The following is a 15,814-nucleotide window of genomic DNA, read 5'->3' on the forward strand; positions in this document are numbered from 1 at the left end:
TGTCTGTTAAGGCATGAGATTACCCTCCACGTGCTGTGTAGAGACAAATATAGCACTAGCATGCAGCAATATTGCCATCCTGGCAACGACAGCTACAAACAGGAACCATACAGTTTAGGCTTATATGCACACCATACCCACACACAGGCCCAATCAAATGTCAAATAATGTGCTACTTTTACTGAGGACTGTTTAGCGTGTTTCTCATTTGTAGCCTTTTTTGAAAAGGAGAAATCAGAATCCTCCAGCTGAATCGCCTCACCTCACATCGACTACACATCTGAAACCGAGTCAGCTCTCATCAAATCTCACAACAAACGTTGCAGTTTGCAGCCAGATTAGACCGGCAAAGGGTTTGGAGAGCTGCGTCTCATATAGTACCTGTGCTGCATATTGCGAAGGAAGCCCTACAGTTCAGATATCCCACTTATCAACAGTTTGATTAGGCTATATACCACACACAGACACTCACAGACACACACACACAAACACTAAGGAAGGGACACAACTGTGCACAAGTGACAGACACATATCAAAGAAGCTGCATTCCATCCCCTCTGCACCTTTTAACCCACAGAAAGTTGTTCTAGGACACACACATCATTTATGTTACACACACACACACACACACACACATCATAAATGTATTATAATATATATATATATATAGCCACTGAGAATATAGTGACTATTATTAACTCCGCCAACGGAGTTGGGTGGGAGCTGTGTTTATTATTACTGCTGTTTTACTGTTAAATGTTGTTTGGCTTGGATGTTCCCACAGGAAAATTTTGCTCTGTTTGTCTAAAGAAATGCAACCGAAGAAACTTTCAGGGGACTGGCTCCCCCCCCCGAAAAAAATCAACAAAAAATTTAAAACATAGACGATCACACATAACGGTACAGATTTAAATGAAAATAAATGCTTGCATTAACACGGCACAAGCATATTTAACTGTAGGTAACCGCAAGCAATAACAAAAGCCAAGAACCACTGAATTACTTAATGAATTAATTGAAACAAAGCTATTCTACTACGTGTGAACTCTACAACCAAATGTTAGATTAAAAAAATCTTTTCTAAAACTATAATATCTCTGTTAACAGTAGTGCACTTATTGGTTTAAGCAGTGCAACATATATGCAAGAAAATAATGCAGTCCACTTATCAAGATTTTAAAAAAATGTTGTTGTTTTTTTTTTTCCATTGAAATTGAATAAAAGAAAATCATAGAAGTTCATTTCAGGAAAAAAATGATTAAATATTAAGCACAGGCATTTTAAGAAAATGTGCAAAGTAGCACTTTTTTTTTTGTTTAACCTACAGCATGTGGTCTTTTTAAGACCTGCTGTATGCAGTTAGTTATTCTTTTAACAACACAACTACGAAAGTGTTTGCTCACATAAACTAGCAAATCCTTCGGATTGCAGTTGCAGGCAGTTGAGTGTGTGTGAGAGAGAAAGAGAGAGTGTCCTAATTTGGATAAAAAAAAAAAGCAAAGCAAAAGAAATATCAAATATTAGAAATGAGCCTTAAGTGATGTGATGCATGGATGACAACTTGTGCACACTAGCTTTCCAAATCTCGTCTGTACATGCTGTGTCTAATTTTTGAGAAAAATTCAGGAATGTATACTATCGCATAGAAAATCCATCTGCAACTTGCGGTATATCACCAAACAGCACTGTATCAATCAATGGAGCTACTTGTGTTGCTTTGATACTGTATATCCTTTCATAACATTGCGCTGCCATTTGAGCCTTCAGGGAGAGGCGACACATAATGACTAATGCATTTGCATGTCACTCCCAACTGCTGAAATAGCCTTGCAACTGTAAGGAACAGTGTACAAAGGGGCTTTTATTTCTGATTCAAATTTGATTTAAATTAAATTCTCCCCCTTTTAACACTTTTCCAATCAATAAATTGCCTCACCCACCCCCACCCCGGTATACTAATTTGATTATCAAATGAAACCCATGTGGGCTTCTCAGTGACAACAAGAATATAAGTGATAAATCCTCTTTTTGATCGACTTCCCCTAACAGTCAGGTGCAAGTTGAGGAGCAGCAATTATGAAGGAGAGAGTTTAGTCGCATATTCCAGGCTGCCATAACTGCGAATGGAAAAGGCTAAATGAAAAACCATCAGCAAAAGAAGAAAGATTTCTTCTTCTTTTTTCTCGTATGTTTTGAAATGGAAGAGGTCTACTATAGCCTTAACAGTCTTTTAAGATATTAGTGGCAGTGTATGCAAATGAGTTAAACTCCGAACTTCAGAAAAACAGGAAACGTATTTTTGCTCAAATACTGTCTCGTCAACACACCTTAATTTAGTAAACCATCAAAATGCATGGACAATTACAAAACATATGAGAAATATTTATCTCAGTCACCATGGACAGGAAGTTACATTTCAATAAAATGATTGAAATTGGTACCTTGACAACAGCTGCATTATAATCCCTTAATATCATAGGAATAAATAAAACCCAGTGTCAAATGAACTATTCTCATTTTTTTTTTTACATAAGAAGGCAATCTTGTGACCATCAGTATTCTTAGAGGGAATATTTAGCCCAACCCCAGATGATATTTTTTTTTTGTTATTGTTGTTGTAAATTATACCACAGTAAGCTTGGACATCTTTAGGTTCCAAACTGGTCAGCATGGTTTTATAAGTGCCATGATTTAGGTTTCATGGCAATGCACACACAAACACACACATACACATACACACACACACACACACACACACACACACACACACACACACGCACACACACGCACACACACGCACACACACACACACACACACACACACGCATGCACACGCAGACAGATACATGGGAATACACAAACGCTCCGACATAAATGCACATGTATATGCACTCAGACGTGTCTACACTACAGGTGTGTTTGTGTGTATGTGTTTCTTTCGTAGGCCTTTCGGTAGTGTTCAACACATAAATCAGTATTTTTAGGAAAGCATACATTTAGAGGCCTGTAGTTAGGATCCATCCAGTAGATCAATATCAAACTACTAAGCCTTAAGGCCACCATCTTTTTTTTTCTTTTAGAATAACAGAAAGAAAAAGAAAAAAATCATTTTTTTTTTTTTGGGAAACTTAATGTGCCAGTGTCTATACTCATTACTCTTCATACTTCAAAATAAGAAAAGGAAAATCTAGTGCCATTTTGTTTGTCATTCTTTTTGAAAGAAGTTTATCTATTTGTACTTATCCATCGGAGACATGCATTCGCATGTGGTCATTGAAGTGCTCCATTTGGTCGAACTTGGCAGGGCAGACGGAGCACACGTAGGTGGTCCCTTCTTGGCAGCTCGCTTCTGCAGCTACACCCACTCCCGTTCCAACCCCAGCCCCTACTCCAGCACCTCCACTCACTGGCATGGCGAGTGCCACCACTCCAGCCCCAGGCTCTGGGACAGCCATGGGCATGGGAATGGAGACGGGGCCAGGGGTGGTTGCGCTCCCCGACAGCCCCGTGATGGCGCTGCCTGTGCTGTGCAGGGCCATGTGCCTCTCCAGCAGGGTCTTGTGTGAGAACTTCTTCTTGCAGATGTAGCATTCATAGGATTTCTCTCCACGGTGCAGCCGCATGTGGACATTGAGAGAGCTCTTCTGGGTGAAACGCTTGTTGCAGATGCTGCACTGGTAGGCCCGCACCCCCGTGTGTGTCACCATGTGTTTGATTAAGTAATCCTTCAGGGAGAATGAGCGCCAGCAGATGCTGCACTGATGAGGCTTCTCACCTGGATTTACATGCAAAAAAAAAAAAGAAGAGAAAAGAAAAGAAAAGAAAGAATTAAATGAAGGGGATTTGTTTGAGGATTGGTCTCATAAATGTCATTGAAAAGAATCCATAAAATCCATTAACATTCATAAGAATTTTTGAAAAGCATTTATGAACATTTAAAAGATAGAAGCCTCGTAGTATAACATGTTTTTTTCCACACAATATTACTGAATGGATTTCCAAAAAATGTGTCATATTCACCACCATTCATGTGAAAATCTTTGTGCTGAATCCCACTCCTCTCACTTTACTCTTTACACGTTACATGTTCTGCCTCTACGCTGATTTAACTGCATCTATTTATCGTGTCAATGTAACCGTCACCTTGATTAAGGACGTTCACTGCAATATTAAAAGCTGTGGTCATTTCTGATAGGAGAGCCTGTGACCACTGTGAATGCAGCTTAACACACACACACACACAATAGTGTTACTTTTTCTCGTGATTGGGAATGAAATAATTTATGCGCCTATTTGGTATGTTTGTGAATTTGCAAAGCTTTAGTCTCATTTTATACATAATTGTCTCTACTGACACTATGGGTTGCAAAATATAGCATTGACATACTAACAATTATGTAAAAAAAAAAAGACAAGTAGAGGAAGAGATATATGTGTATCTGTATATCTGAACTGCAGCAAACTGAGTGAATGAATGCGCAGTGACCTGCTTTGATTGAAAGAAAATGTACACTCTCACTTCAGCTTTAGTCTTTGTTGCTTGATGTGCTCTGTGGGAATTGTCTCTTTTTCATAATTGATTTTCTTTTTCAAGTTTTTAGTTATTTTATTGTTTTTGTCTATAAAATATCAAATGAGTAAAGACAAAATATGATTATCAAAACATCACCCAATTGACTGTTTTGTTTTATTATTATTAATGATTTTTGGGTTTGGCAATCTGATGGCATGGCATACTGATATGTTTTTTTTGCGTATATACAAAAACACATACAGGTCAATCTGATCTAGTCCGTGGATTTGATCAATCAGTGACGTTCCCTTTCAATGTGTCATCATTTTGCTACAAACAATCGAGGAGAATAAAACTGACAGTTTGGTTCTACATGGCTTTTTTTTTTATAAGCGGTGTTCAGTCCGAGCAAATTCATTTTAATGAATAATAATAATGGCTATTTCAGTCTGAACTTTTTCTGAGATCATCTAATTTGTTCTTTTTGTGATGATTATTTATTCAGTTTATGATTAATAAGGCTCTCAGACCTGGGTGAAAGCAGTGTAATGATGAGCTGAATGAGCTAACTACTGACCAATAAGTCAAATGATAGATAATAGTAAACTGTGACCTAAAATGTGGATTTTGAGCTTGTGTGGGGTTTTATTTTTTTTGAGCAAAAGCAATGCAATCTACATTATTCAATACAATATTCTATATTCACTAATCTATATTAACACCAATTTTCACCAGCAGAAAAGGAAAGACAGGCAATGAGTGAAAAGTTAAGGTATCTTAAGGTGTGGCTGTATAAGGTACTGATACACGTGTGCCCCAGCACGCCGCCATCGCTGTGAACTAGCTTCAGGCACAGACGCTCACGCTCAGTGAAAACATGGCAGCCAACGTAGACACTGAAAACCAGATTATAATCAAAAGCTCACTTAAGTGAATCCACACCTTCTTAAGTCTATATCATATGTTACATGAATATGTTTGCTGCTCCGTGTTGTTGTTAGACAACCTTTCCTGGTTGGAAACCCCCCTGAACCGTAGCCCGTAGAAAAAAAATCTGCACTTTTTTTAAATTATTTTGCATGCAGGAATGTAAAACCTGCTGCTCTATGTGTAAGTTTGTTAAGTTAGTGTCACTTCGATAAATTCAAACACTTCAAACACCAAACTCACAAAATAATAGACGGCAGCAGCAGTGGATCAACACCTTCTCTGTGCCGCGATGTAAAATCACTGATTTTCTCAATGGAATTTGGTGCGGGGAGCGAGAGGTTTACAAAAAAAGTGTATCCTATGGAGCAGTAAAATGGTTGAACATATTCTTAAAATACTGTAGTCTTAAGCAGGCATGGATTTTGTTGGGTGAGCCTTTTGTAAACTGGCAAAACATTTTCTTTTCCTTGTGCTGGCAGCCATTTCTTCAGTGAGGGCGAGTGTCTGTGTCCGAGGCTGGTTGTATTACCAACAAACAACACTAGAATTAAACAAAGCTTAACTTTAATAAAATATATGAGATATTTTGACTTACCGGTATGAACAAACATGTGTTTGACGTAGTTCTGTTTTGCAGTAAAGGTTTTACTGCAGAGAGTGCATTCATAGGGCTTCTTTTCCCCCGGACCAATTCCTACTCCAGCCTGTTGCTGTTGACCTGGGCCTTGCTGTACCGACATTTGGTTTGGGAATGATGGCAATGCAGGAGGCGGCACTGGCACAAACTGTTGCTGCGGGCCAGAAAGGTAACGGAAATGTGGGTCTCTAGGCTGCGGTGTAGGAAAGAGGGTGGGAAGGAAGGTGCTTCCTAGCGGTTGGGGATTGCTGGTAATCTGCATCCTCAGATTGCTGGTGTGTGATTCTGGCTGCATGTAGTGCGTGGCACTTGGCAGGGGCTGGGACTTGACTGAGTTGGACAGTATCATGCTACCGTCACTAGTGCTGTGGGATGTTTCCCCGTCCTCTATTTCTTGCACTTGCTCTGGGGACGAGTCGTTGACCTCTATCTGTACTGGAGCTCCTTCACCTTGCTGTCCTTCACCACTCCCATCTCGGCTAAAGCTGTGCAGGTACGTCTGCTGCTCCATAGCGTCTGGCTCAGTACTGATGGAGGAGCTCACTCCTGAGTCAGAACTTTCAACTTTGGATTCACCCGCGACTCCCTCAGTATGGTCAGTGTCGTCTTGGCAGTCCCCCAAATTATCATAGCAGGTGTACTCGTCTTCAGCCTCCTGCTTTATTTCCATCCCTACTGCTTGTATGCGTACCGGCCGGGTTTGCTTGCGGCAGTGAGTGGACTCTGCTGTGGGGTTGAAGCGATCTTGTGGAGACTTGATGCGGTTTATCCAGGGCGGATCTTGAGACTGCTGGTCCTTCTGAGGGCTGAGAGATGGAACGTAGTTTGCTAACTGAGGGTTAATATAAAGAGGGCGCTCGCGGGTGCCGTTCTGCGCAGGGTAGGTGTACAGTGATGTGTATGCACGATCCATGATTTGCTGTGGTGTTGCTTGCATATAACCTGACTCTGCGTCACTGCTGGGCCCAGAGGTGCCAGACTCTGGTGTGCCACGGGGTGTTTCATGACTAGAGTCTCCTGTTATAACAGGAAAACCTCCTGGCCCAGGCAGGCCCACATTCTGGGACACGATACGGGTGCACTCATCAATAACGGTCTTGATCTGAAGGATGCTGGCAGCAGTAAGGATCTGCAGGGCTTCTGATTGAGATACCCGTAGAATCCCACTGTACATAAAGTCAATCAGCTTTTGGATGGATTGCACTGAGACCACAGACGGGATCTCAATGTCGCTGTAGCCCAAGAGCAGCTTGTCCTGAAAGAAGGGGCTTCCAGCAGCCAGCACGCACCGGTGAGCTCGCAGCATACTTCCATGGATCCGAACAGTCACGTCACAGAAGTGCCCACGGTTGCGCTGCTCATTGAGGGTCTCGAGTACAGAATTGCTGAAGTTGTGGAGATTGATGTTATGAATGCGCTCGGTCATCCCCTTGCAACTGATGTCACCTGCAAACAGGGAGAAACATGTATAATCACATTATTTAACAAGCTTAAATGCACAGTATACCCAGAATGTAGACTATTTCTGAACAAAAGCATATATCAAATTATATATATATATATATATATATCAAGTTAATTGATTTTTTATATATATTTAAAAAAGTGTAATGAAATAATTACATATAAATGATGCAGAATAATGATGAGAAAATTATTCACTAAAGAGAATCTCAGATAATCTCACCAAAAACCATTTTACAAACTCAAACACAATTATAATGACTATAATTAATTTAAATATAAGCCTATGATTAGTACTATTGGTGCATATTATGAACATAACATAACATAACAGAATCCCTTCACAAACTCACTCAATCGCTCACTGGGGGATTCCTAAAATGATCATTCAGATATGGAAATTTTAAATCACATGATACTCAGATGGGAAATAAATTTAGTATCCAAGCTAACTCTGAACATTCAACATTACCACGGTGAAAGACAATTAAGATGGTTCCCATTTAATTACTCACAGTTTGTCTTGTGGTGTGTGTGTGTTTCTGAAATTCCTCCAATCACCATTAGGTGGTGCACTGGGCTCAGAGGACAGCAGGCCTCTTTTGTTAGCCATGTGTTCACTGTGATGGTGCTTCCAAACTATCCTAGGAATACACTAAATGTGACCTGGCTGATCAGTGTGTGAGATAAGTTAAGAAGCTTTTGTTTGTCTAAATTCCATAACTTTTAGTATCGGAATTATGCAAAAGGTGGGCTTACATAATTGTTGTTAAATTCAATTTATTTTGCACATAAAATGCTCAAGAATAATTTAAGAACCGAATACGACCTTACTGAGAGATTATAACACAGCAGATTTTATGCGCTCCGGTTTAATATCAAACTGCTCTTGTATAACTATCGTACAGGGAAGGCACTCGCACATGTGGAGAAATTGAATGAACAGAAACAAATTTAACAGTGATACTATTATTCATCACAAATCGTTTTTTTATTCCAAATTTAGTCGAATTTGGATAAAATATCCTGCAGAAGTGTTGATAGCGTTAGCACAAAGCATAAATTATCATTTCAAACATTTAGTTATTTCCAACTAATTACAAACACAACGAGGGGGAAAAAAGGCGGGTAAAAAGTGAATCGGTCCAGTACTCACAGTCAGATGACGTTCTGTTAAGAAGATGCTTGTGTGGCTGGTGATGAAGTGCGGGTCAAGCTTCAGTTTGCTGGTGGAGATGGCTGATCAGAGGCCGGGTGCTATAGGCAAGGCTGTCAGTCCTCTCTGTCCAAATGCTGTGTTGTTCTGCCACAGTGTTTGGAGGGGGAGAGAAAAGACAAAGACAAATCTTAATGCCACATATGCCTCGTCGATATTGCCACTCCCTTAATGAACCAGGAACCACAGTAACAAGCATATCTGCCAGAGACACGCTGCAACAGATGTGTGAAGAGTTTTCAAAGCAAGAAGAATGGACGTTCCTGTGTGCACATGACCACCAATTAAATATCAAGGTTGAAAATAAGCCACCTCTTCTCTTAGTAGTTATCTGAGCTGCTGGGCAACAAAAACCACACCCATCCAGAGGAAAAAATTAACTCCATTCCTCACAAATCTACACAGATGAAATGTTTTAGAAAAGGTTTCAGACATGCTCACTACAAAGAGCGAGATTAAACAAGACAATGTCAAACACAGACACAAAGCGGATGTGAATACAGAGAAAGAAATATTGAACACACAAGGCATTCATTTAAAAACACAAGAAAGGCATTCAATGACATTAAGCATGTGATGAACTGATGATAAAAAAAAAAGCCTTACACAATTGCTCTTATACACACCCATTAGTATGCAAAAGTCTGACCTCAAAACAGAAAACAAAATTATGCAAATATGACCACATTATAGACACACACTCATGGTATCACTTAAGGTCAGATGCAGTGGAAAAAAAATGACAGAACCAATGTAACATGTCCTTTTCAAAAGTATGTCTTGCATTAGGCCCACGTTGGTCATACTGCTTTTGAATATTTCAAACAATAAGGCTTTGAAAGTCAACGGTAATAGCTCAGCATGTTGGCATGCCAATGTTTAGAAGTTCGAGGCACAAATGTGGACGAAAGCGAGTTAAAGTGAGTGCAGTGAAAATGTCAAGTCGCTGTCACTCTGGCGACAACGTGGGGCATGAAATGGCAGTAACTACAGTGCATTTCTGAATGACATGACTGTGATTAGGATTTGCCCAGACCTGCACATATTGGTGACACATTTTATTTATTTATTATTATATCCAACACACACACACTAAAAAAAATCTGATGGAAATTATGTGATTTTAAAGTGACCTCAACATTTTTTTTTTTTTGACAGCCTGTGGTAGAACTGATCATCTGCTGTGCCAAGGTAACAAAATACAAAACGAAGCCATGAATACGATACAAAAAAAAAAAAAAATAATCTAATGAGATTATGATTGAACTGCACTTTAGTAGAGAACAATCAGATTAACATGGCGAAACCCCAAGTCTAGATGTTAAAGTGTAAAGAAATGAAGTGAGAAAGCTGTGTACTCTGACTGCATTGTCTCTGCAGGCCTCAGTTTGAGAATTACTGTTGACAGCGAGACATGCGCTTGTGTTCTTGTCAGTGTAGAAATTTTATGATTAGATATAGACAAGTAATAGCATGTTTAGAAGCAGAGGGCGATCACTCAATACGGAAACAGATCCTTTTTTGGAACTAAATCACACGCGCACACACACACACAAACACTTGTTTGTTCTACCACTGAATTCAGGAAAGCTAAATGATTTCACATTCAAATCCTCAACGCCCCGATCGAAAACAGTCACCATAAATTAACACTTTTACGAAGCCTGAACTCTAAAAAGGTTGCCTAACTTATAAACTGCTCTCGGTTTAACCCTTGCCTTTATTGCAAAATTCCAGCCAAAGTAAATAACCTCCAACAGACACCACCATTTTAATACCTGCCCTGTATTATAACACACAAATATGCGCGAGTGTGCTTGAATACATTACATTAACAAATATTTGAGCCTTCTCTTTTGCCTGCAAGATGTAACTGTTCTTGGTGTTTTAATGGCAGTTGGAATCTGTAATGTAGCATTTATGTCTTCTTCTTCTTCGTCTTTTCTTCCCCTTGCCTCTAACTGTATTCTGATGCCTTTGGCCTTTATTGAGGTTACTGTTAGACAATGCAAACATGTATGTTCCCTCTCCGCCTTCCTTTGCCAATCCAGACATGTAAATCCACCTGCCTAAGGGGTAAAGTGAGGTGAATGCTGGCAACAAAGGAGCAGGCCAGGGGAAGCAGGCTTCAGTTGCCCAGACTGCCACTCACAACAGTGATTCCATTTTAGCCGTGACACAGTGGGTGAGCAGCAGCCAGTGCCTACCTGCAGTGAATTCTAATCAGCCCAGGGGTCTGTCTCCCTCCCTCCCTCCTGTACCCTGTCTTGGACTAAAGGGGCTGATGATCCTTCAAAATTAATTAGATCTTTGTAGGAGGCGGCCATTTTCTTTCACTTCACCAAGGCTCCACCAAAAACCAAAAATTTTACATGATACCCAATTCAGTTGTGTATTTTCCCCCCGCCTTCTCACATTGATCTCAGTCTCTGCCTACCTGTTTCCTGTTTCATCACATTTATACTCCCTCGCCCGTCTCCCCCCGTCCATCTGTCTGTCTCTCTGTCTGTGCCCCCCCCCTCCTCTCCCTCCCTATAAACCTTCCCCAAAACCCTCCGCCCCTTTTCCGACTGCCTCCATGCTCCCAGCTCTGTGTCTGCCTCTGTGGAGTTTGCTGTCAATAAATCCCCAGAGGTCAGTTTGTCTGCTGGAAATCAGACACAATGCTTCAGACTGCCAATGCAATGCATGCTCTGCTGCTGCCGCCACAACAAAGACTGAGGAGGGGCAGAGGGTGTGGGAGTGGAGGGGGGGCACACACACACACACACACACACACACACACACACACACACACACACACACACACACCAAAAAAAAATGAAGACGGAGAGATGGAGGTTGTAACTTCAACCAGCCAGACTCCAGGTTAATCAGCTGCCTGCATAAGGTGACTATAGCTTATGAAAGACGCTGCATCGCATTGGACATTAGTTAATCGGGGGGGCAGAGTGAGGTGGGGTGGGGGTAAAATGGTGAGGATGGGGGATGGGGTTGAGAACAGACATAAGAAGCATGCTTATGAAAGGAGCAGTACAATCCATGTGAATAATGTACATCTTGAATATGCAAATGCTGCTTACAGCACACACTTGGAACATATATTCAACGCCCGAGGTACATTTAAATTTGGAGATAAAAAGACCACAGGGCATTTATAAAAAAAAACTCCTGTCCGTGTGTGTGTGTGTGTGTGTGTGTGTGCGTATACAGCATTGTGATGAATCTGGTGCACATTTACACGTATCAAGAGTGTTTTGTGTTCCACCTAATTAATAGTAATTTATGTTTGAATTTGTTTGAAGCCACTACTGCTTAACAACCACTGTCCAACGTTATAATTATTAATTTCAATCATCCATTTAGCCCAAGTACATTAGCATATGAACTACTGGAAATCACGCTTTAATGGTATGGTTTGAATATGGGATCTAATGTAATTTAGGAGACAATGTGAATGTGTTGCGAGCACGCTGGGAAATTTTAATCAAGATACGAGGTGTTGATTGGAGGAGTGACAACTGGAGGTGTTTATGATAACAACACCTTACGTTCATTTCACTCCCGTGACAAAAAAAAAAAATTTACAGCTACAACTCGATGCAATCAATCAAACTTTCTGGCAAAAAAGAAATTAAACACAACATTCATTAAATCGCATGTGATTTTCTTTAAGGAAACGGAATACACCTACATCTAATTGTGCTGTTGCGCAATTATATTTGTTATTTTGATTGCTGTGTCTCATATTGCATTCGTCTATAGTGTTTAGCAGCAATTAACCAGTTAAGTAAATAATGCACACAGATCACACAGCAGCAGCAGCAGGAAAAGCTTCATCGTCTCATAATTTAATTGATTTGCCTTTATAGCAGTCACTGAACATCATCATCAAGCGCGCGTAGGCTGATGACAAGTTGAGCCAAGTTTTTCACACTTTTGTTTTCTTTTTCCTTTGACTTCATTTTCTCCCTTGACTGAAAATGTGTGTGTGTGTGTGTGTGTGTGTGTGTGTGTGTGTGTGTGTGTGTGTGGTGCAGTTTCAACACCACACCACCAATGTAATGCTTCTAAAAATGAGCCCAAATGTCTGCTGATACACTGTGACGTGTTCGAATTGCATTTGGAGCAAAGTGTTGTCGGAACAATCACCACATGAAATGTCTTCCTGAACTTTGAACTGAGTCTTAATTCATCAACTAAACAGGCGTAGCAGGACCATTCTTACACACCGGGGACATCATATAAACATATAACACTATTGTCTGCACAGCAGATTATTGCCTTAATATATCAATTTCAATATAAAGCAATTCAAATGTAACAGGATGTGCATCTTTAACATCAATTCCACAAGCAAATACGTGACAATGGACACTACAGTACCACTACTCAAGCACAGTGCTCATTTTCATTTTTTTGTGATATGCTACTCCAAACAAACATTCATTCATAAATGAGCCAATCAGAAAAGCTTCATACTGTATTTGATCAAAAAGAGCATTGAGGACAGCCACTGTTGGCTTGAGGCCCTTAAAAGACAGTATCCCACTTTGGACGAATGGAAAGGGCGCTTTCACGAATATCTTCGAGCTGGCAAATGCCTGTGCTTTTGTTAATGAGCATTTGACCAAAAAGAACCATCTGACTACTCATATGATCGTCTCCAAAACACCTCTAACCCCCGAAGCAGATAATGCTAAATTCAAGAGTTATCATTTAGGCACAAGTGTCCACAGAAACTGCCTCTCTACAGCTACTACACGTGTCAAGGACATTGCGCCTCTCCAAAAAACGACCTCACAGGCCATTAAGAGATCTTCATGTACCTACACAGATGCTCATGGGATTTCTCTGTCTCTGTAGCTTGTGTGTAAGGATAAAAGGGTGGCAAATACCAAACATATATATCTAGCGTTTGTTTTCCTCTATGCCTGGATGGTATACAAGTAAACCATAACCTGACAAGTGAACTTTGTAGTATAGACAGTGCCTACATTTTGGAGAGAAAACCAAGTGTCTCCAGACGTTCTGTTCTTCTTCACAGATAAACCAGAACAAAGATGCTTTGTTCCACGTGACGAGAAGATAGTGTGGGACCTTGGCTAATGAGCATGCAGTTCTTAGAGAACAGCACAACCCCTATTGGGTTACAGTAAGTGTATACAATATTTGTTACTAGAGAGACCACAGAGAATGAAGACACACATGCAGTGTCTCAGTGTGGAGTTCAGGATAAAAGAACAAAAGGTGCTCACATGAGCAATATATACGACTGACTTTAATATGATTAGAATAGGATTATAGTGTCTTAAAAAAGTGTATCATACATGAGGTTAAAAATAAAATATGTGATATGTGATACTTGAAAATATAATAATAAATTAGTTGTAATATTTTTCATAAACCTATCATCTCGGAGTGTCACTTCAGGACATTCTGGCGTTGCCAAGTGTGATGTGCACGTACTCCATTTTACACCCTATGTGAACGAGACTGTGAGCAGCCTCAGGAGTTCTGAACCATGTGTTTCTCCAGCAGCTGCACGCAGGTGCATGAGCCAGAGTCGAGGTGGTCCAGCAGCACAGATCTGAACTTTCACAGACACACAATGGCGCTTAAAGCAGTGCTGAGCAGCCCTGAACTTTGTTATGTTCACTGCATGGTTTGTGCCTATTGGTCAGAATTTGAGCCTCGCTCCCCCCCAAAAAACCTGGCAGGCTCAGTCCTTTTCTTTAAAAGTATTTCAAAGTTCTCTAACAAACTTCAGGCTGACAGTATAGAAGCAAGACAAAATGGTGAAAAGGGAGTTGGAATGACGCAACGTATTTCTTCATCCTGTTGCAACAATACATACTTAGACAAAACTATTATTAAAAAAACAAATATGTGTGTGTGTGTATATATATATATATATATATATGTATATATTTGAAGCTTATTTTAAACATAGCAGTTTTTGATATATTTATAGATGGGCAAGCTGTTGTAGGGCAAATGCAGATTATCTATTTGATTTATGAGCAATCTAAAAGTGTAACGCTGACATGCTGAAACACAGTCAACCAGCTGAGTGACCTATACACACTTTCACCAAGTGCTGGCACCTCTGGTCCAGTGGTCTGCATGTGAGCTGAGCAACCTGAGCTAGATATAATGACTTAAACATACCACAGTACTATACTCCTGCAGTCCGAAATTAGCACACATGTAAGGTTTTCTGTGAATCCTAATGGAGGGAGGAAGAGGAGGTGCAATCTAACCACAGTGGGAAACCTTATCCATATACAATGATGTGTTGCGAGACAAACCTGCTAAAGAAGCCAGCTGCATTTCACTATCTTAGCATTGTGTCGATGACATTCTAGTAAAGAGACACTCAAAAAGAAGACGAGATATGATCTAGAAATTTGAGCTGATTAAAATGTTTCCAATATACCAAGCTGTGCAATCAACGTGCTGATAAATCCAATGGAAACAAGGTTTCAATAAGCACAATAAGGTCAGTAATCTATAGCAAGTATCAGCTAACATGGGCCATTTGAAAAAGACAGAGTCATTTTACAAAACTACTAACTATAGCCAAACAATACAGTCACACACACACACACACACACACACACACACACACACACACACACACACACACTATGAAGAAAATTCTAAATGGTCTACTTCACCGACGACGGCTGTGAAACCCGATTAAAAGAGAAAAATACCAAAGTTAAGATAATTTATGTTAAATCAAAGTGATAACACGTAACGCTGCATATGCGCTCCATGTGAGCCCATTTATCAACACTGAATTAGTCAGAGGAGTCACCCTGTGCAAGTGTAATTCTTGCATCAGAAACTTTAAAACCTTCTGTCAAATTTTAACCAATATTTATGTTTAAAACTACATTCAGTGGTCGTTTTTAGTTTTATTTAAGGCTTTGCTTTGTGCTTCACTGTGTGTAAATTAATTTGGCTGGCATGTTTTCTCATTATGTAAAACCTATTTTTTTTTTAGTACCTAGCACACTCAGTAATGCCTGCAGGGAAAAGCTAAGCT

General features: G+C 40.1%; 1 protein-coding gene across 1 annotated transcript; it reads right to left on the bottom strand.

Annotated features, from left to right (window-relative positions):
• Positions 1–3,239: 3,239 nt before the first annotated feature.
• Positions 3,240–7,506, bottom strand: zbtb20 (zinc finger and BTB domain containing 20; the record flags this gene model as incomplete). The annotated part of the gene is made up of 2 exons (XM_083889293.1): positions 3,240–3,775; positions 6,039–7,506. The coding sequence occupies 2 exons, from the start codon at positions 7,504–7,506 to the stop codon at positions 3,240–3,242; spliced, it is 2,004 nt and encodes a 667-aa protein (XP_083745419.1).
• Between the last annotated feature and the right edge of the window lie 8,308 nt (positions 7,507–15,814).

The sequence above is a fragment of the Microchirus variegatus genome (genome assembly GCF_963457635.1).
Source record: "Microchirus variegatus genome assembly, chromosome: 5".
Lineage (NCBI taxonomy): Eukaryota > Metazoa > Chordata > Actinopteri > Pleuronectiformes > Soleidae > Microchirus > Microchirus variegatus.